We start from the raw sequence: 22,717 nt of genomic DNA on the forward strand, positions 1-22,717 counted from the left end.
GTCAAAGGTAAGAGTGACTTTTCTCTGGATCACATAATACCCTTTTCAAGGAGACACACAAATGTTTCTACTACATCAATCAGTACAGAAGATATGGCTTAGAAACCATTTTATTTTACTGATAGTTACAGGCCAGCCACTTAATCTGAAATGCATCCCACTTCCTTGTAAAAGTGTTACACAAACCTTGAGATTCTTATCTGTTGTAGTCTTTAGGATTATGGATTCTTCTATATATTTTAATGTCTTCCTAAGGTGAAAGGTCAAAATTCATGATGCAGTGACCTACTTCATTCACAAACTTCGTGTCAGGCTATACATTAAAACAGAATGGATAATATGTCCTTGAAACTTAAATGGAGTATCAATAATACACACAGCCTTTGATCTGTTTGTATTTAACTAAATATTGTCAGTTATCACTTATACTACTGGGGAGGTCGATCATACCTGGTCAATAATTCTATATTTCAGTCACCACATCACAATACACCTTACCATATCACATTTGTTACAATGTCCTATCATATCATGCTTTGGTTGCTATAGTGAACATTTTGAAATATTAATTTGAGGGTTATTTAATGGGGGACTATTCTGTAATATAAACTATAATGTGACAAAACCTACACAACCTTTACTGATGCCAGTTTTCAATCATTAAATGTCATGAATGAAGAGAATGACTCTTTCCCGTTGTAGACCGAGCATAAATCATACCCTGATGATTTTCACATCAATGGTTTACTGTTTTATTCATACTAAAATTTCATACAATGGAGAATACACATATTGTATTACTGATGTGGTGAACAAAAAGGCTGTCAAACAAAACAAAGTGTATTATCAGATATCAAAGTCTGTTGACAGTGCCCTGTGATGCAACTCATGTCAGTCAGATGTTCCTTATACTAGAACCAATATGTCTAATTACAAGTCAGGATCAGTGACACGCTTGTAACATTTACTGATACGTACAACACAACACGTTTGATTACAAGATCAGTCAAATGTTTATATTGTACTGGAACCAACTGGTTCATATACAAGGTCAGTCAGGATCAGTCACACGCTTGTAATAATGTAACATGGTACTGATACCTACAACATGTTTTGATTACTAGATCAGTCAGATGTTCCTTATATTGTACTAGAACCAATATTTCTAATTACAAGTCAGGATCAGTCACACACTTGTAATATTGTAACATTGTACTGATACATACAACACTTTTGATTACAGGATCAGTCAGATGTTTATATTGTACTGGAACCAAATGGTTCATATACAAGGTCAGTCAGGATCAGTCACACACTTGTAATATTGTAACACTGTACTGATACATACAACATGTTGTATTGCAGGATCAGTCAAATGTTTATATTGTACTGGCACCCACTGGTTCATATACAAGGTCAGTCAGGTTCAGTCACACACTTGTAATATTTACTGATACGTATAACATGTTTTGATTACAGGATCAGTCAAATGTTTATATCGTACTGGAACCAACATGTTCAAATACAAGGTCAGTTAGATGTTTGTAATAGAGAACCAACGTAATTGTGTTTAATAGGACAGCAACATCCACAACTCAGTTCTCTGATTAGTGACATGCGAATAACATGGTAATTTATCTTCCTATGAAATTAGTTCCTGGATATCAATATTAGTTTTCAACTGTTTAAATCAAAATAGTAAATCAATGTGAAATAGATATCATAACCAACCTCCTCACTGTTTTTCCATTTTTTTTCTCTAATTTAGCCTGACACTGTTTAACACTTTCCTTAGTGCTGTTGAATCTATCAAAAACACTTTAGTTCTACATAACAGGCAGTTCATGGTCTTATTCTTTGATTTCCTTAGTAGAAATCAGAAACTGATGAAAGCATGGATGACAGTAGCAATATTAAACAGATTTGTACCACAACACAGCAATGGAATGCACTCCCAGCAGAATTATCCCTGGTTTGACCTCAGGGGAAAAAGGCAAGACAACGGTGTCATTGATTGAATCAAATCTACCATTGGTTTTCATTGAACTGAATCCTTGAGATCGACATATTTTCTGGTATCAGTAATAATTCACACTGGAGCTATCTTTCCTACCATGTTCCTGCAGGTTCTGTTGGTTACCAGATATCAGTGTGGCATGAAGAGATATGCCAAATGTTTTACCCTCAATACAAAGTTTTTAGTTTAAGAAGTATTTCCTTTAACTTTTTGACACAAGGAATTTCAGGTAAGAAAAACTCCCATTAAAATCAGATATGAGTAATTTCCTGAATACCGCCATGCAGAGTGTGGAAGAGTCTGGAGCTGATGTGACAAGATTGTGGTTGATTGCACTTAGAACTGTGTGTCTGTTGGTAAATGCAGTCTGGTGATGGTTGATAGTGCTAACCACTATGATAATGTACAACCACCAAACCATAGTGCGTGAGAGTCTAGAGAAGACTGATAGTGATTGGCACTGTTTGACAGTAGTTTCAACCAACACACCATATTATGTGAGTGTCTGGACCTGGTTGATAATGTTAACACTGTCTGTACATACTACCAACGCCTTGGTTTGTAAGTGTCTGGAGCTGTTTGACGGTGTAAACACTGTCTGTACATACTACCACCTTGGTTTGTGAGTGTCTGGAGCTGGTTGATGATGTTAACACTGTCTGTACATACTACCACCGCCTTGGTTTGTGAGTGTCAGGAGCTAGTTGATAGTGTTAACATTGTCTGTACATACTACCACAACCCTGGTATGTGAGTGTCTGGAGCTGTTTGACGGTGTCAACACTGTGTGTACATACTACCAAAACCCTGGTATGTGAGTGTCTGGAGCTGTTTGACGGTGTTAACACTGTCTGTACATACTACCACAACCCTGGTTTGTGAGTGTCTGGAGCTGGTTGATGATGTTAACACTGTCTGTACATACTACCACAACCCTGGTATGTGAGTGTCTGGAGCTGGTTGATGATGTTAACACTGTCTGTACATACTACACCTTGGTTTGTGAGTGTCTGGACCTGGTTGATGATGTTAACACTGTCTGTACATACTACCACCGCCTTGGTTTGTGAGTGTCAGGAGCTAGTTGACGGTGTTAACACTGTCTGTACATACTACCACAACCCTGGTATGTGAGTGTCTGGAGCTGTTTGACGGTGTCAACACTGTGTGTACATACTACCAAAACCCTGGTATGTGAGTGTCTGGAGCTGTTTGACGGTGTTAACACTGTCTGTACATACTACCACAACCCTGGTTTGTGAGTGTCTGGAGCTGGTTGATGATGTTAACACTGTCTGTACATACTACCACAACCCTGGTATGTGAGTGTCTGGAGCTGGTTGATGATGTTAACACTGTCTGTACATACTACACCTTGGTTTGTGAGTGTCTGGACCTGGTTGATGATGTTAACACTGTCTGTACATACTACCACAACCCTGGTATGGGAGTGTCTGGAGCTGGGTGATGATGTTAACACTGTCTGTACATACTACCACAACCCTGGTATGGGAGTGTCTGGAGCTGGTTGATGATGTTAACACTGTCTGTACATACTACCACCTTGGTTTGTGAGTGTCTAGAGCTGGTTGATGATATTAACACTGTCTGTACATACTACCACAACCCTGGTATGTGAGTGTCTGGAGCTGGTTGATGATGTTAACACTGTCTGTATGTACTACCACCACCCGGGAGTATCTGCCTCTACTAAACTGGTGTACATGTCAGAGGTGGACAGCTGCTGTCAGATTATAACCACGATTTAAATAATCAGACAGTGATAATGTCGAAATAGTAACATTTGTAAACAAAAAATGCAATACACATTGATAAGTAAGAAGTTAGTGAGAAATAGGTACAACTGATTGTCTGATAGGACGTCAACAGCATCCTTCACGCTGTGTCTTATTTTCTTTGGTAAAGAACAAATTAGCACTTGAAATCTGTAAGTGTGCAGTTATCTTGTTTATGTTAGATACTGCATGTGAATCTAACTTCCAACCAAAAAAAATTTAGATGCAGATTTGATGGACTAGTCTCTCAAATAAAGGTAACATGCAACCCCTAAGAGTACAGGTGGTCTCTGCTTACAGGATAACTTTTGTGAAAAGAACTATAAACGTGTCTACAACATATAGACAACCTTGTTGTGACTCATCATCATTCCCTGTCCCTACTCCTCTTCCTTCCCTCTCATCTCCTCCAAGAGCTTATCTCCCTCCCATCCTTGGGCCTCCTCTACTTCCCTTAAAGGCTTCCCTGCTCTTCTTTCTTGGGTCCCCATTCCCTGTCCTCCCTTCTCCCCCTTGGCTTCTTCCCTTTGCCTCCTTTCCTTACCTTTCCTTTTTTCTTTCCTTCTATCCTCCCTGAGCTACCTCTGCCTCCTTTTCTCTCATCCTTTCCTTCTCCCTTCCCTGATCCTCGCCTGCCTGCCTGCCTGCCTGCCTTCCCTTCTTTATTCTTATCCTTTCCTTCTCCCCTCCCTGAGCCTCCTCTCTCTGCCCTCCCTTCGATTCTGCCCCTCCCTAGCCATCTTATCCCTCCCTTTGCTTCTCCTCTCCCTGAGCCTCCTCTCCCTGCCCCCCCTTCGATTCTGCTCCTCCCTAGCCATCTCATCCCTCCCTTTGCTTCTCCCCCTCCTTGGGACATCTTTTCACTCTCTGAGCTTCCATCCCTGTCCCTGTATGGGCCTCCCCCTACATCATTGCCTCATTATTGTGTAATTCATTATCTGCACCATTGACAGTGATGCTGGCAAAGCAGTTTACCAGCATGTATTAATTATACATGTCCCTAAAAGGATTAACAGGTCAACGCCATCATGCACTATTCAATACAGCACACGATGTTCTAAGATTTGATATCCATGGCAGAAAACAGCAATGACATTGATACTGTGTCTGGTGCATGGTTGTTTTTAATTCAGACTCTCATCCAGGTTTTCTCTCTTCACTGGTTAAGTTGTTTCTAACCCAGGTTTTTCTCTTCACTGATTTAGTTGTTTCTGCTGATCCAGGTTTTTCTCTTCACTAATTTAGTTGTTTCTTATTTCTTTTTTTATTCTAAGCTACGTAAATAACTGTTTCCATCCGTGTCTCTAAGCTGTTGTTTCTATTAAGTCTGCATGGCTTTTTTCATGTAGACCATTATTATTTATAAATAGACTTTGTTTGTAAACATGTTCTATGTCAATTTCATTATTAAAACAACAATAATCATTTATCTATCCTTGGAAGTATCACTAAAATAACTTGCTCCTGTGGTTAATAGCCCTCATCAGTAGCACATCCCGATGATAGTTTATCAAGAATATCGGCCTCCCTGCAGCCAAGTCAGATAATCAAATTAGCCTGGAGGTTTGGTATATTTCATTTCCTAGCTCCAACACTCATGTTATATACCTCCATCCTTAGAAAATAAATCACCCAATCTGTAGTAACATTTGCTATATTTCACTTTTGTGTAGGACCAGCAAGATAAACTGATTTTTATTTCTCACCAAACCCGCTGAAAGTTTTATCAAAATACCAGGATGGCAGTCTTGAGATCTGAAATGGTCGTCTGTTCTACAAAAAGTGCAAGCCATGTCAATTACATCACACGAAGCCATTTTGTTAGGGCTTTGATTAGGACAACAGTATAGAATTTGTACTTTAGAGCAGGTCCCTACAGGAAGGGAATGAAGAGGTAATCAAAGACCTGCAATCAATATGACCTTATCCTTAGCCAGCCCCATATTCTACAGTCTCTACAATTTGATGCTGTATGACTATACTGTCCGGTAATGTTCCAGCCAATTTCTGGCTTCTACAGACCCAATTCCTCGTTACATTCAGCATTTCGTATATTTTCTAGAAATGAATCTGCTATATATCTATCTGTGACAACAGGAAGTAAATACTGTGGTATTATGAGCTCTTTTTTATGAGTCTCCCTTTATTTTGGTGTCCCATATGAGTAGTCTCCCTTTATTTTTGTGTCTGTTATGAGTAGTTTCCTTTTATTTTTGTCTCTCTATCAAATAAGAGTAATTTCATATATGCTGATGTAATATCATCTCTTGCTTTTTTTTTAAAAAACAAATTCAAATTAATATGGGTTGGACTAGCTTAAGTAAAGACAAACTTGCATTGAAACCTCTATATTGTAAAGGCAACATGTCAATAATGGCCATTTTTTAAATTCCTTTTAGTAACCTTCATAGAAAGAATTTACTGTACACCTATGTATAACATTTCAGAATAATGAACTCAACAAGACATTTTTTTTGAGAAAGGATAAAAAGACAAGACTTTAAAGAAATGTCAATAGAAACAAAAACACATGAAATAGTAGCAACAAAGGTAGACTGTAACATGTATACAACACTGAGGTAGTAAACCACAGTGAGAAACATGAGTCTGTAATAAATATACCATATAGGCAGGAAAACCTCACTACTCCAAGGAACTGTCCGTTCAAATAAGGTACAAAGTCAATTTCAGTTGGTGTATACTGGGAGCACATGACAACTTGAATACAGGATGGCATACGTTTTCATGTTACCTTGTAGCATCTATACACCATGTAACTAATTATACTGTGGAAGTCTTACCCACTTCCCTCCCATCATCCTACGATCAAAGGTATATGTATAATTAACGATGTTTATAATACATTCTCGAGTTTTATTAGGTTTATCGTGTACGCTATTCTATATAAAAGGCATATTTATAATTACGTAGTTATCTTTATGAATATTTACTAGCTGTTAAGTTATTAACTATAAAATTTCCCCTCCCAACTCATAACTTATTCTGTTAATATCAGATGTTTGCTTATCCGTGTCTTCTGTATTACCAATAAAATGAATTGGTCCACACGTCTCTTTAATTTTACATTGTGTCCCTGCTGCTCTACTAACTAAAACTCCACCGTCTTGCCTTACATCTTATTATGTGGTAACAGTCTGTCTGATAAATACTAATATCACATAATGATGGAAAACCTCTAAGAAGCTCTCTCATATTTCTGATACATTTTCTGATATTGAGGTTGACAATTTTTTTTCCTGGAAAATTAGAAACCTCTTCATACCTCAAATAACTTGATTTCCAACATAAGATTCTGTTACACAAAGATGAATATTGGAGACTGGGATCCCACGCTGGGAGATTATCCCGGGAGCTACGAGCTCCTTAGCTACCCTTTGTTTATAAAGATTCCTTGAGAAGGACTTGATGATTTTATTGACTGTAATGTTGCCTGATGGTGGTCCTATATTGAGATCAATGCCACTAAATCAAATTACTTTGCACAATACACCTGATGTTACCACAATATCTGACAATATACCTGATGTTACCACAATATCTGACAATATACCTGGTGTTAACATACATCTGACAATATACCTGGTGTTAACATACATCTGACAATATCCCTGGTGTTACCACATATCTGACAATACACCTGGTGTTACCACATATCTGATAATACACCTGGTGTTACCATACATCTGACAATATACCTGGTGTTAACATACATCTGACAATACACTTGGTGTTACCACACATCTGACAATACACCTGGTGTTACCACACATCTGACAATACACCTGGTGTTACCACAATATCTGTTACCACAATATCTGACAATATACCTGGTGTTATCACATATCTGATAATACACCTGGTGTTACCACACATCTGACAATATACCTGGTGTTACCACACATCTGACAATATACCTGGTGTTACCACATATCTGACAATACACCTGGTGTTACCACACATCTGACAATATACCTGGTGTTAACATACATCTGACAATATATCTGGTGTTAACATACATCTGACAATACACTTGGTGTTACCATACATCTGACAATATACCTGATGTTACCACACATCTGACAATACACCTGGTGTTACCATACATCTGACAATACACCTGGTGTTACCACATATCTGACAATACACCTGGTGTTACCACACATCTGACAATATACCTGGTGTTACCACACATCTGACAATATACCTGGTGTTAACATACATCTGACAATATACCTGGTGTTAACATACATCTGACAATACACCTGGTGTTACCACATATCTGACAATACACCTGGTGTTACCACAATATCTGACAATATACCTGGTGTTAACATACATCTGACAATACACCTGGTGTTACCACACATCTGACAATATACCTGGTGTTACCATACATCTGACAATATACCTGGTGTAACCACACATCTGACAATACACCTGGTGTTACCACACATCTGACAATACACCTGGTGTTACCACACATCTGACAATACACCTGGTGTTACCACACATCTGACAATATACCTGGTGTTACCACACATCTGACAATATACCTGATGAACAGCCAGGTAAAATGGTTGTGAATGTGTTTCAAGCATGTCTTATGTCTCTGTCACGATGGACCAATCAAACCAAGCATGTCTTATGTCTCTGTCACGATGGACCAATCAAACCAAGCATGTCTTATGTCTCTGTCACGATTGACCAATCAAACCAAGCATGTCTTATGTCTCTGTCACGATGGACCAATCATATCACACTTGTTTTATTTCTCTGAATTACAATGTACCAATCAATTGTGATCGAACTTGTTCTCTAGTTTTCCTTTACCTTTATATTACCTGAGCTTCCTGTTAAGGAATCTTTGTTTACCTGAAGACAATGAATAGTTATCAGCTGCTATTTAAAGAAGTACCTGCAGTGTTTTTATCAAACCAAATCCTATTTACTTACATATCAATATAATTATAGGTCTACCTGCTGTTTGTTTTACCCTTATCAAAATATGCCATATGATATCACACCTCCAACTCTGCAGCTGGTAATTACATTCAATGTACAAACATATATACCTAGAATTGTTGAACCTGTTGCTATTTTGTTGGTATTAGTGAACACTAACAACTTCTGTAAATCTGTGAATGTTTGAATCACCTGAGGGACTTCTATGGCTGATGGTGTGAAGGTGCAGACAACTCAGGTAAACATGCACTTGAAGATTTCACCTGCAATTAGAGTCTGTTCAATATATCCCCCATTTCCTCACCTGTTAGTTTACATACAGTCTGTCTGTGTAATGGCGTACAACAGGACAACATATCAACTAATCAGTAATCACACACTCACACAACTCCAAACCTATTAATGGCTGCACCTTAATTTCAAGTTCTTTCAAGACTAACAATTTCACTAGATTTAGTCAAGATTAATTCACTAACTGGACTAAAACAAGAGACATGGTGTAGTGTCGATAGAATCTTAATTCAAATTTAATAAAACTTGGGCAAAATATGAACAGAAAAAAGATTTGCATAAAGACTCCTGAAAAGGTTAAGATTAGGTGTTCCTCAAGAGTAAGTGTCTTCTGCTTCATCAACAACACCAGCCATGTAAATCTTGGTTAATCCAAGTAAGTAATGTCATGTTACCAAATTAACAAAATCACCAATTATTGATAAAGAGTTTCAAGGAACACAAGAGATTTATAAGGTAGGTAATGTATGGTGAAATCATACATTCCCTTTGGCACAGTTTTCATGGTTTAAAAAAAAAATCCCTTTTTCTTGACCACATGATTACATGTATAGATATAGCTCAATACATCTGCTTATACTTAAAATATATGAACAATTCACAGACATCTAAATTTGTCAATTAAGAACATTTATAAAATCAACAAAAATAACACCCCATGAAAATGAATGATTTTTCTGTATCTAGCAATCTAAGCTTTATGTTTATACCTGTCACAAACATTACAAATCTAATTCATTATCTCAAACAAGAAATCCTCAGGTGAATTCATCTTCACAGTATGAAGTATATGTGGGGTTTAATTTTCAAATAAATTAAATGGTAGAAATTTTGTAAAATTCACCATTTATCTACATATACAGCCTTGACATTTTTAACTAGATACTGATGAAGTAACAAAGGAGAATTATTTATTGCAAATTTTTCAGAAGTCATCATTCCACAGAATATAGTGTAAAGGCATCAAACACTTAATCCCCTATGTGTGTAATCTTTAAACATTAGAATTCCCATAATTCAACATGATACGTGACAACATTTTCTATTTTGGAAGAATATCAGGACTCCTGATGATTTACTCTCAGTTTAGGTACAAGTTAACAGTAAAACTTCCTTTCATTAATAATTTCATATTTTTATTTCGCCAAACAGATGGAGCAGCTTAAAATATGGTGTTTAAAAGTGTGGAGGTCAGTAAATGTGATTTTACAATGTTTTATATTTGGAATGTGACATTTAAATTTCACCCATGGAAATTACAAATATTAAAAAATTTGCAAACATACTGCAAATTGCATACAAATTTCAATAGATTGTGTGGAAAGATACCAAAGACAATTAATACTTTGATCAGACAAAATGTAATTATTTCATGTATAAACTGACCACATAGAAATCTGTATCAAGTCGGAGTAGTATAGGCTTGAAAAGCTATCAGACACTCAGTGATGGATAACAAACACCAATATCAACAGTATCACTTACTACTGTCTATACAAACAATACTTGCCCAGTAACTCATCAAAACCCACACCTGAATCAACAAATTGATTTTTTTTTAGAATATTCAATAATAAGGGCTATTTCATTCAAATTATCATGGAATTGTCACACTATTCAATTATATCTATTTGGTATGATCAATGTGAGCAGTAGTGTGTTTGTGATGGGGAAACATGGAGATAAATTATCATGGAAGGGTTTGTATGATCAACCTTGAGAAAATTGATCAGATTGTCATTAGGCAATTCCACTGATTGGATTAGGGTGACATGGTGTGGAAGGAACAATGAAGGATTGATAATGTCTAGTTTGATGTCTGTTTAACTGTCTAGGCCTATTGTCACACATGATCCAATATACAATATTGTACTTTACAACAGACTGAATCGCAGATCTGTAGTCAACAAAGAACACTTCCTACAGTATCATATGGTTTTCAGATTCAGAGTTCAGATTGACAACAGAGGTTTAAGGTAATTGCATGTTTATGTCATCATGTACAAGAGATGATATTATTACCTTTACTGTAGTGAGTAAATGTCACTCACCTGGTATACCATTTTTAAATTATCAATTGTAATATAATCACTTCTGTATGTGACCACGGTACCGAACACTCTAAACAAGTCAGTGATTCTGATGTACAGTTTGACTGAGCTGGAGATTGGTGAAAATCACACTATTGATCCCTTTGACAAAGATGAAAGGAACCTGCAGTCAGGGCTGTACTCAAAAATGTTACAGATACCATCCTCGCAATTAGAATGATTAACAGGGTCTCCAATTCTGCCATTACATCTTATTCTCAGTTATTACAGACGATATCTTTATAAATATTGGATTAATGGGCTCCAAAATGTTAAGCTAGCTGTTACAATTGATGTTATTTTGTACATACTGACAACTTTGGACGGTTATAGCACCTTGTAAAAGTATTGACAGTCCAGTTACAATTAAAAAAAATATCCATGCATAAATTTTCATTTTACAATAACCCTTGTCACAAAGGTAAAAGGCAAGTGCTTTACTACTGCACCAATAAACCATTCTGTTACATCCAATGTCCATATAATTCATTTTGTCTTGTATCTATATATCGACAATCCACTTACACAGGAGATGGGCTCGATTTCCAATTGAAATTATTTCATATTTAAAAAAAAAAAAAGACGAAAATTTGCAATTTACACTCAGATTTTCCTTCTCAAATAGGAAAATTTCTTGCCAAAATGAGGCAAAAAAGATATCATTCCAAACCAAGGAGAGAAAAAAAAGAAATTTGCTTCTATGTAGTATCAACACCAGAAGTATTTTGCCTCTTCACCAACACTTGGTTGAAGTGTAAGGCATTACACTCCAACATATACAATGATAGATTAAGTCTTACATGATGTGAAATGATTTTTTCCAGAACCAGGGGATCATTTAGATCAACTGTAGGACTTATTTTTGAAGACCAGCTTCTATAACCACATTAGGAAGTGACATGCCTTAAAGAATATACTTATTTTAGAATATAGCCACACAGACATAACTAAATCACACTTTCTCATAACATACACAGACTAATCCCCCCTATGAGCATTCTGATCTTGCGTCAGTGATTTTTTCAAGGGTTCATTTAATTATGTAGATATCCTTTCTCCAATATTTTATCCATGGGGAACATATCCAGCTCTTGGAGAATTGGAGAAGGATGGAATTCCATCTATCAATTGTTCATCAAGACTGAGGAAAAGTGCTGAAGCATGGTGTGCTTAGGAAGAGAACATGATTCAGTCCATTTTAAATGTAACATGACTGCATTCCTAACCATACTGATTTTGAGATAACAGTCAGCACCTATTTGGGTTACACACACTTTCTGCTTGAGGTCATGAAGTGAAGGCACTGAACACTATATGACAAGCTGCAATCAGGTCCCCTCCCCCTCCTCCTCCCGTCCTTCCAACTTAATTCCCCATTCACTTCTTTGGTCATTCTAAACTGTAAAGCTAACAGTATATTAGACACACTGTATTGTCTCTTCTCTGACAGTGGTGAGCAACACTATGACAGGATGGAAATGGACTTGGGCAGAGGTTCCCTCCCCTTGATGACCACATGACACTGTGACAGCTTGGATGGAAGTGGGGTTACCTCCCCCTGAACATTAAGCTGGTATTGTCACTCAATCAACACCTTTTCCCTTATAAATGACAAAATTTCAGGGAATGATATTTGTTAGCTTTTGAGTGAGTTGTTGAACTTTAAGTCTTAGTTAAACAATTTGAAATTATACATTTAGTAAAATGAAGGTGCAAATAAGTATCAAATACAAACACTATCAGCATTTGGAAATGCCTATTTATATACCTCTGTTCTTCATTCAGTGTAAATGATGTCTATCTCCTCCTTCTCTCCAATCAGTATACACATTATAATGCATCATGTAAATGGCTCTAGCCTTGTTCACTGTATGTCTATTCATGTATAATTTAGATCAAAGTCCCAATACACTATATAAAGCTATGTGTGATAAATGTATGAAGGGCATAATATGGCTTTGTTTCTTACCACATACTCCAAGAAATTTTTAAAAAGTTATTCAACAGTACATGAAATATGCATTGTAATAATTCAAAGAAGGAAAGTTTAAAAAAAAACTCTGCCAAAAGCAGATTTGTCTACATGTTGTTATGATCTTAGTCTCCGGAGATCTCACACCATTTATCTAAAGAACAGACAATGAAGTCTGCACTAATCTAAACCCTGACTCCATCACATTCCACATACATGTAGATTACTTTAGTGAGTCTTACCATATGTATTGAGAAGTCATTTAAACAATCACCTTAAGCTTTCTTTAAATAACACAAACCTTTTTCACCAACTGAACACACCAACTCAATACAAGTCTCCCCTCTAACCAACATTAAATAGCAGTCTTTAGTTAGAGACCACAGTGTTCTAGTTAATGTCTGAGATGTGTTTTATGATCCTATACCTTGGGCAGTGTTTCTCAGTGAAGCTGACATCAGGAAACTGTTGACCTGCACTGTCTTTGGCAACAAAAGCATTTCACTACAATTGGGAAATGTTCAGTAATGAAGCAACTAGCTACTACAAGGAGACAACTGTCTATAAATGACCTTGGCTGTTCACTGGGCAATAAACCTACTAAACATACAAACCCAAGACTACCAGCCTCATTTGATGTTCCATTATGTATAACATTTGGTGTCCCGGAATGTGTAACATTTGATGTCCCAGTACATGGTTTTGTTTTACATCTGCCTGTACAATGTCCTGATAAATTTGCCTGTACAATGTCATGGTTAGATTCTGTGTTCAGCTGGCCTGTACAATGCCTTGGCTAGATTTTGTGTATTGCTGCCCTGTACAATGCCTTGGTTAGATTTTGTGTTCAGCTTGTCTGTACAATGCCTTGGTTAGATTTTGTGTTCAGCTGGCCTGTACAAAGCCTTGGTTAGATTTTGTGTTCAGGTTGTCTGTACAATGCCTAGGTTAGATTTTGTGTTCAGCTGGTCTGTACAATGCCTTGGTTAGATTTTGTGATCAGCTTGTCTATACATTGCCCTGGTCAGACAATGGTTCAGCTTATCTGTATGATGCCGTGGCTAGACTTGTGTTTAGCTACCTGTACTTCAGCTATCATTGAAAGTGAATATACCCTCAGGAATACTAAACCTACATATCAAATATAGGTCACTGTGACCTACATCTATTTTCATAGCTTTTTAAAATTTTAGCTAGACATTTAATCTAGTTTAGCTCCATCACAATGTAAGCGAGAATATACTTACAAAAATACATTTTACTTTGAACATCTAACCGTGTTTACATTAAACTCCATATTTAACATATTCTTTGATATTTGTATAGGATGCTAACATATTGTCATACAGGTAGGGAAAAATGGATGGATTTATTCTATTTTCTTTTATCTATAAACTGAACATCAATCATTGTTACATAGTCAACAGACTGCCAGGACAGACACCCACACATTGATCTGCAGTAACTCCATCTTTTTATGACCAGGTCCAATTCCATAGGAAACAATGCATAACAAAGAATACAAATCCCCTCATGGTTCAGACACGGCTGATGGACACTCATGATCAAATGATCAAGATCCTTCAACTGAAGTCACTAAAACACCCCTGAAATCTGACTTTTACAAATGCTATCGTCCTTTCGAGTGTGTGAAGTATGATCAAATCCTTCAAGGAATGAAGCCACTTAGTGCTGACAAGGATTTCCTGAAAATAGTAATGGTGAACTTGACCTTGACCTTTCAACTCTGAAACTTGACTTGTGTAATTTATTGCATGATCCTTTTTGAGTGTGTGAAGTTTGATTGAAATCTCACTATCTGAAGCTGCTACAGCACTGACAACTTTCAGTGTTACATACCAATGTATATTCTTACTAACAATGTATGGTAACATGTATTTTAACCCCTTCCAACAAATAGTAACGATAATCTGAAAGTTCAATAGAATTTCAAAATTCAGTATAAAATATCAGGTAGTAATGGTACTAAAAGAACACCTTGTTATAAATGATTTTCATCTTTCCAACAATCTAAATCTTCCAATATTTTTTTCTTTTAAAAACCGTGAAAAAATTGCTTACATAGATTTTTCTTTTTTGGCCCAATGAGATCTGGTATTGATATTGTATGCACAGCAGTGTGCCTTACACACGTGTATAATGATAGACATAAAATCTATCATGGCATTCAACACTGTGTATCTTGGTTAGAAATTCTATTTTACCCCTGTTGGCTTGTCTGTTTCGTGATCTTTCAAGGTTCCAATACCGGTAGTTAATGACAGATGAGAACACACGCCCAACAACACACATTTTCAAGTCAATTCATTTTTCATAATTTTCAGTGGAAAATTCAATAGTGAAGAAGGCTCAGCCCCCATCAGCAAGGTGAGGATGTCAATAAAGTAATGTTGAAGCATTGATAATCCTGTAATTCTGATTTCTGACAGGTTGTATCTACATTTTATCTACATAACATTTTATATACATTATGTAGTATGGAAGCCTTGTACAACCAAACACTTTATATATCATTACATCTGGGCTTACATTTCTTCCTGTTTCTATTCCCCACACTAATACTTAATACACTTGGTCCTTATTGTATTTATCTGCCACTAAAGATCCATACTAGGGCTGTAAATTTTCATCTTGTTCAGATAATTGTGTAATATAATAGTTTGCTGTCTATGTCCACCTATAGGGTCTATCTGACTTGGGTAGACCAATCCGGCCCCATAAATTGACCTGTCCAACAACTGTCTGTATGAATTCCCTGTGGATTTGTACAAGTACCTTCAGCAGAAAATTAAATGTCCTATATTTGAACGATACCAGCTCTGGCAATATAAGGATGATTACTGTGAGGTGTATGTAACAAAACACCTACATATGCAGCGGGGAATTAGTTCTGTTTGCCACCAACACCTGCGACTGTCTATGTTAGGATGAAATATTTCTAATATAGATACAGTCAACAATACTGAAGATCAACAGAATCTATTGTGTAATCTTAAAATGTCTATATCAGGAATGATGTACTATACTGATCACAATATAACATTGTGACATTGCTGTGACATCACACAGAAGGAGAAGAAATGGATTATCTTCCCTTACTCCCATTCTAGTAAAGTGAAACAAGGATATCCCACACCAGTGTACTGTAAAATCATTCATTTTTGAGAATTTTTGTTTGTTTTTGTTTGTTGGTACTCTAAATCCATGACTTTATACATCTAAAATAAGTTACATAGAAAAAGTGAACAAAAATTAGAGTACTGATGGATTTTGTGAATCAGATTTATCCATGAAACCAAAATTATATATTATTGGAAAACCACAAATTTGAAACCCATGAAAATATATGTTTTTACAGTATATGAAAGTGTGAACAATCTTTCTCATATAAGAGAAACACAAATGTCTCCCTCAGAAACGCCATCAATTAGGATGGTACAGTTCAACAAAATAGGGTCCTCAAAACTTTCAAGGATTTCTTTCAACTTGGCTGGACTTTTTTTACCTTAGAAGTTCTCATTCAAGGACAGAGAAATGTGAGGCTTCATTTACTCTATACCTTTAGTAAACATATATATTGGTCCAGACTTACAGTCCACACCAGCAGACATTTTTATGTTGTAATCACGTTCCTATGGATTAAGATGTCCATCTGCTACACGATTCCATCTAAATCTCCAATTCTACGGCAGCTTTTCACTATCCTCTGACATATTATCACTGGGCTTGTACAAGTAACAAATACTAGAAATTACAGCTTTGTATCCTAATGTAATTACAGAAAGCTGTAGGGATATAGTGATTGGAGGAATGCTGTTCACATTTGATAACATGATGTTAATTCTTGGACTGACCTAGATTTACATGGCAAGTGTGGTGGATGAAGCAGAAGACTCTAACCCTTTCAGAACACCCTTGGGTCTGATTTGCATAGTATTTTTTCAAGAGTCTGCATATAAATCTCTCTTTTGTTCACATTTGGGCTTGTTTTATTTTGCTATTTAATTAAGATTCTGTGAACAAGTCTACTCTCTTATTTAAGTATATGTTTATTTTTTTTCCCGAATTATGCATGACACTAACATCAAACATAAAACATAAGAATGTCTGAAGATTTTTCGTATGTCCACCAAAACCACCCATATCTCTGTTTGTAAAAATTCAAAAATCAAGATAGACAAGATTGATAGATAGGATTATGTACATTCTGAAGTAGATGTAATGGACTTTTGTGCTACTTATCAAAGAAAATTCTCAGAAGCACATAGATAACATTTATCTGTTTTTACTATGACACAAAATCATTTCCTGTAGATAGTTTATTACACAGCTCCTTAAGAATCAATTACCATTGAACGTGGACCAAGGCCCAGCCAGTCAACATGATCAGCCAACAGAAACAGTGGTCATTGCTGATAGCGACCAGCCATTATTGGAAAAATGTACTTTTATGGAAGGTCCCGACCCCTAGGACAACGTATTACTAGCACTTAAAGACTCCAGAAGACAGTGACAAAAAATTGAGATACACTCTAACCTTAATGAGTTTTGTTAAAATACAACTTTTGATAGAACTGACAGAGTGGTGATGACTGAAGACTTATAGGTACACTAATGTCAGACAGAGTCCACATGAAAATGGTGATAAATGAAAAAAAAAAAAAATAATGCCACCTCCTCCCTTATCATGAACTTCTCTATGCCTATAGAATATCAGAGAAACTGATGAATGCTCGGAAAAAACATGTTTTGTTAGAAACAAATTTTAACAAAAGGCAATAATTCTGTAATTAAAGGGTTTTGGCCATGCATTTCCCTAACTTAAATACAAGCAATGTCATGTTCCGGACACAAATGTTTTTAATAGAGGGCAACAACTTTGTAATGAAGGGTTTCAGGCCCAGGCTTTGGCTCAATGCACATTGTCTGAGTATGACTAATGTAAACACCAAGTTTCATTGTCTTAGTTTAAGTGATAGTAAAGTTATTCTCTAGACATATGAAATTTTAACCAAGGGCAATAACTCTTTAAGCGAAAGGTTGTCGGCCCTGAAATCAGTACACTTCACATTGTCATAGCATGACCAACGCAAACATCAAGTTTTATGATCCCTCCTAAAATGTTGGCAAGGTTATGCTCCTGGCACGAAAGGATGGATAAATGGACATGTGGCTTCTCTATGCGCCCCAGATTAATTTTGAGAAGTATAAAAATCATTCATAGTTCTGACCTATTAGATAGGCCTGATTCTTAAATTTCAAAGGAAGGGGAGGTAAGCAAGAAGACAAATGCAACAAGATATTTCACTTAGGGGTTGGTAGCTAGTCTAAGTTTCAATCTGTACTTTTCTTTTCTGACACACAATGTACCTTATATTTCAATTAATACTGTGTTTTAAAACTATTTAAAACATTTAAAACTAGGGGACAATTTAATTACCTATAACCACATTAGACACGATTATCTATACCAATCAGTGAAAATGTTTGAAGGCAACAAAAATTTACTACAACTAACAAAAACTATTAATTGTTAATCACCCTTGAAAAATAAATGTTACAACTAAAACTTGTAATGTACCAACTCAGAAGATGTTACCAATATTTTTCATTGTTCAATTTACACAATTACCACACTACTTCAAAGTTTGTTTGGTGATATTGTTTTTTCTTATTCTCATTTGATTCAATTCTGAACCATCAAAAAAATGTGAAATCTGTTTCATTGCTTCCTTTATATTAACAGTTGTTTAACTTTGCATTAATTTCCTCTCTTTACAAGTCCTGAAATAAACATTTATTAAAACTAAACAGTGTCCTGTAATTTCATTGTAACATCTTTTTATTGAAATTTGCAGATTACAGAAGCTTCAGACATACATTACATAATTTGAAATTTTACATTCAGGTTCATCCTGTGTACACTTGGAGCCTACAGAGCTGAGAGCTGTATTTTAATGACATAGATGAGAGATTGTTGTCGTCGTCTTGACAATCCCTAAAACACCCAAGGCTTTCAGCAACAGTCATCATTACAATGATACAAATTACTAAGTTTATAAATCGGGTTAGAGATTGGTGAATTATTGTCAATCTTATCTGCCATCAATACCGGCAGGGAGGCTGAATCTGATACAGCAGTGGCGGTGAAACCAAAATGAACTTTATACTCTAGTACTGGCTGTACTCAGCCCTGTCATTCCAGAATTAAATTAAAACTTTATATATGTATCTACAATAACCTGATTATTATTTGGTTTTGAAATTGATAAAATTACTTCTTACTGACACAAATTTGAAAGCATTATGATTTAGGATATAATTTTTAACTAATATACCGTAGAAAGAAGGATATGTGGCTGAGTGAGATATATCATTGAGATATAGTAGACATTTCCTACAGCTGTTAATTCCGAATCCACAGATCGTATACCAGACTGACAAACAGTTGCATGTAAGACAAAGTTGGGTATATACATGTAAATTGGATTGAATGTGAGTTATATCTGGCTCTGTAGACAGTGTTGTCGTGATCTAGAGAAATATAATTAGTCAATTAGGTGTCAGTTCTATAGTATTGTGCCACAGAGACAGTGCCACCTACCTATCCTTGCACCCTCACCAACTCATTGACAGTAAACAAACCAGATATATAATGTATTGATGATAACAAAGAAAATATATGACCAAAGAGAGACGAAGAATGTTGGTACAGGAAAGCTTGTATCAACCCAGACAACTAACACATCTAAAATACAGATATCATCTGCTGTGGAGAAGGAGCGCTGATGGGGATTCAAGTCCAAAAGTCGGAACTGAGTAAAAACCGCCATAAAAATGTATGTTCTACCAGAGGGCATGTAGAAAAGCATAACAATAAATTACTTGCGTAATAGTTAAAACAGTAGAACCCTGAAGCCGATCCTGTTAACGCAGACTTGTATACATTTCTGTGGCAAAGTGGATCCTAAGAGAAAGGCCTCAATGGACTTTTTATTGAACTTCTAATCTAAAAACACAGGAAGATTTATGAATATGTGCAGGAGCTATTTATTAATATTTTTACCATGTTTCGATTTATTGTAACTTTCAATTTGTCAGCGATGATAAAAAAACATTCAACTCATCCTTGAATTTTATATGAAATTTCTACAATAAATTACGAAGGTTGTAAATTTACTGGTGGTTTCTCTTGGGTGATAATTGCCATGCAAACCCACACAAAAAACCTGCGCTATCATTTACACAAATTGATTTTCTAGAAAACGCTTTATCAGAGATTGTTTAGATCCAGGTGAAACAAGGCATTTAATGACAGAGGGTGTTCAACACTTACCTGTATCTAGAATTACTAACGGTAAATAAAACCACACTACCTGTCAAAGTCTTTCAGGTGCAAATGAACATATTGACTGAAAACTGGCAGAATTCTAAATGATGGAACGTAATATTGTTTACCTGCTGTTATCATATAGCCTTATCACAGTCTAGGAAAATATTTCACCTTCATTATTCATTAAAAAAGCTGTAATTTTTACAGCGACACACTCTGATATTCTCTTTCATAACAACACTCAGCAATTTTTATCAAAGTGTCAGTGATGAATTAAGTGTTTCTTGTCACAAAATGTTGAGATCGATAGACTACCCAGTACTGATAATGATAGCACATTACAAAGCCTTTTACTTTTCCTATAAAATGTACAGTTTAATTTGTCGCAGTGGAATACTAACACTTAAGTGATAATTACGTTTAAGATAAACTAATTGTATTTATCCCATCTAACAGATTCCAAATCAATTGAATCAACACGAGAATTTTTCCTATAAAACTCAGTAATAAGATGCAACAAGATATTCACATACTAAATTTTCTCTAACCTTTGAAAAGGTTGCAAAACTATAAGTATGATTGATAGTCTCAATTACAGTCATGAAACGGATCCCCTGACGTTTAGTGACTCTTCCAGCATATAAAGTGTGTGAGACAACTAACTGCCTATACTCTAGATGAAGTGACTTTATGTGAGCATATCCAGTTACTACTTTGAGTCAATAAAAATGTGGTCTTTCAGGGCGAGACTGCCAGTTTTCACTGCTGGAATAAAAGAGGGCACAATAATGCAACTTTGTAGCAAAAACTGTGATAATTGTCAAGGAAAACAATGCCACACAGAAAGCACTGCATTACTAGGATAGAAAACACATGACCATAACACTAAAATTCATATATTGGTTATAGTTGTCTTTTCAGCAGATATCACCTTCCATTTACATTTTGTTGTCACCCATCAACAGATACAATGTAGTTGTACCAATAATTGACCCCACATTGACCCTACAGAAGCTGTATCATGTCTAAAAATACATCGGTATGTTTACAACACCATGCAGCACAGTCTCCACAATTTACACAATTAACAAAAATGTTAAAAATTATTGTAACCCCAAAAAGATTACTGCAGTTATTAAATTGAAGTTTCAAATCAAACAGCTTAATTATTTTGCCTACTGAATGTTCCTTATCAGAATATTTTTGTGTCATCTGAGATGCGAAATCTGATTGAGTACAGTTTCCTAGATCAATTAACAGCTATCCACCGTCTCTTCCTATGTCTAACACTGACACAGATAAATTCTATTCTTTTAGACAAAGCAGTCACACTCAATGGTAAAACAATTAATGATTTTTCAAGACAATATTGATTTTAACAATAGTAATTTTTAAACATTCAGCGTTAAGTTGACATGGAGGAGAGCTGACTGCTCAGATCAATAATCTGCTGTACTGAATAAGTAATAGATTCTATTGTCGCCCTCCTCACAAATCAGACCTGGAAGACAATTTAGTCCAAAAACCTTGACAATAACTCTATATAGTCAATAATAATGATGTACCTGAGTTCTAGTTCCCAGTATTTGTTAGTGGCAGAAGAATAAAGCATCGCCCCAGTAACGCAAGGCTTTGAATAAGTAAATATGGCTGATACACCTCAAAGATGATAACATGAAGATCACGAATATGTCTTTGAATAAATAATTTGAATAGCTCTATACAAAGACTATCACAATTTATCATCATCTTTGAATGAATAATTTTATCACTGCTATCACGATTATTATAGTGCCAGATCACGAATCTGTTGGAAATTAGATAGATCTGCCAGTAGTATAGAGAGATAGACTTTATATACCTACGTACCTGGTGCAAAAACTTGAGTGATACCAGACAAATGCAATCTTCATCAATAAATAACAGACATATAAATCAGAACTTTTTATATTGAAACTGTTCAATTCCTTATACAAAAATGACTAAAAAAGAGACAAACCACTGCAAATTGTTCTCTGTAAAACTGTTGCTTTTATCTATCTTAGTTGGCTTACATTTGAAGTCAGCCATGTGAATCAGTTTTTATTTAATTATAATATTTCCTTCACATATACCCCGGCACACAATGCCACAAAGCAAATTTTGTTTCCCACAGAAAAAAGTTTCATATGACAGCTGGGATAAAGTAAATCATGTATATATGTTGTCACATGG

General features: G+C 35.8%; 2 protein-coding genes across 2 annotated transcripts in view; both read right to left on the reverse strand.

The window, feature by feature from the left end:
* LOC132544935 (zinc finger CCCH domain-containing protein 10-like) overlaps window positions 1-22,717 on the reverse strand; it is a 101,221-nt gene that overhangs the window by 71,115 nt on the left and 7,389 nt on the right. The window lies entirely within an intron of this gene.
* LOC132545134 (rRNA 2'-O-methyltransferase fibrillarin-like) lies at window positions 4,268-4,669 on the reverse strand. Its single transcript, XM_060208811.1, has one exon. The coding sequence runs from the start codon at window positions 4,667-4,669 to the stop codon at window positions 4,268-4,270; it is 402 nt and encodes a 133-aa protein (XP_060064794.1).

Source organism: Ylistrum balloti, unplaced genomic scaffold (genome assembly GCF_031769215.1).
Source record: "Ylistrum balloti isolate Yb309-2 unplaced genomic scaffold, AGI_CSIRO_Ybal_v1 Utg369592, whole genome shotgun sequence".
Taxonomy (NCBI): Eukaryota; Metazoa; Mollusca; class Bivalvia; order Pectinida; family Pectinidae; genus Ylistrum; species Ylistrum balloti.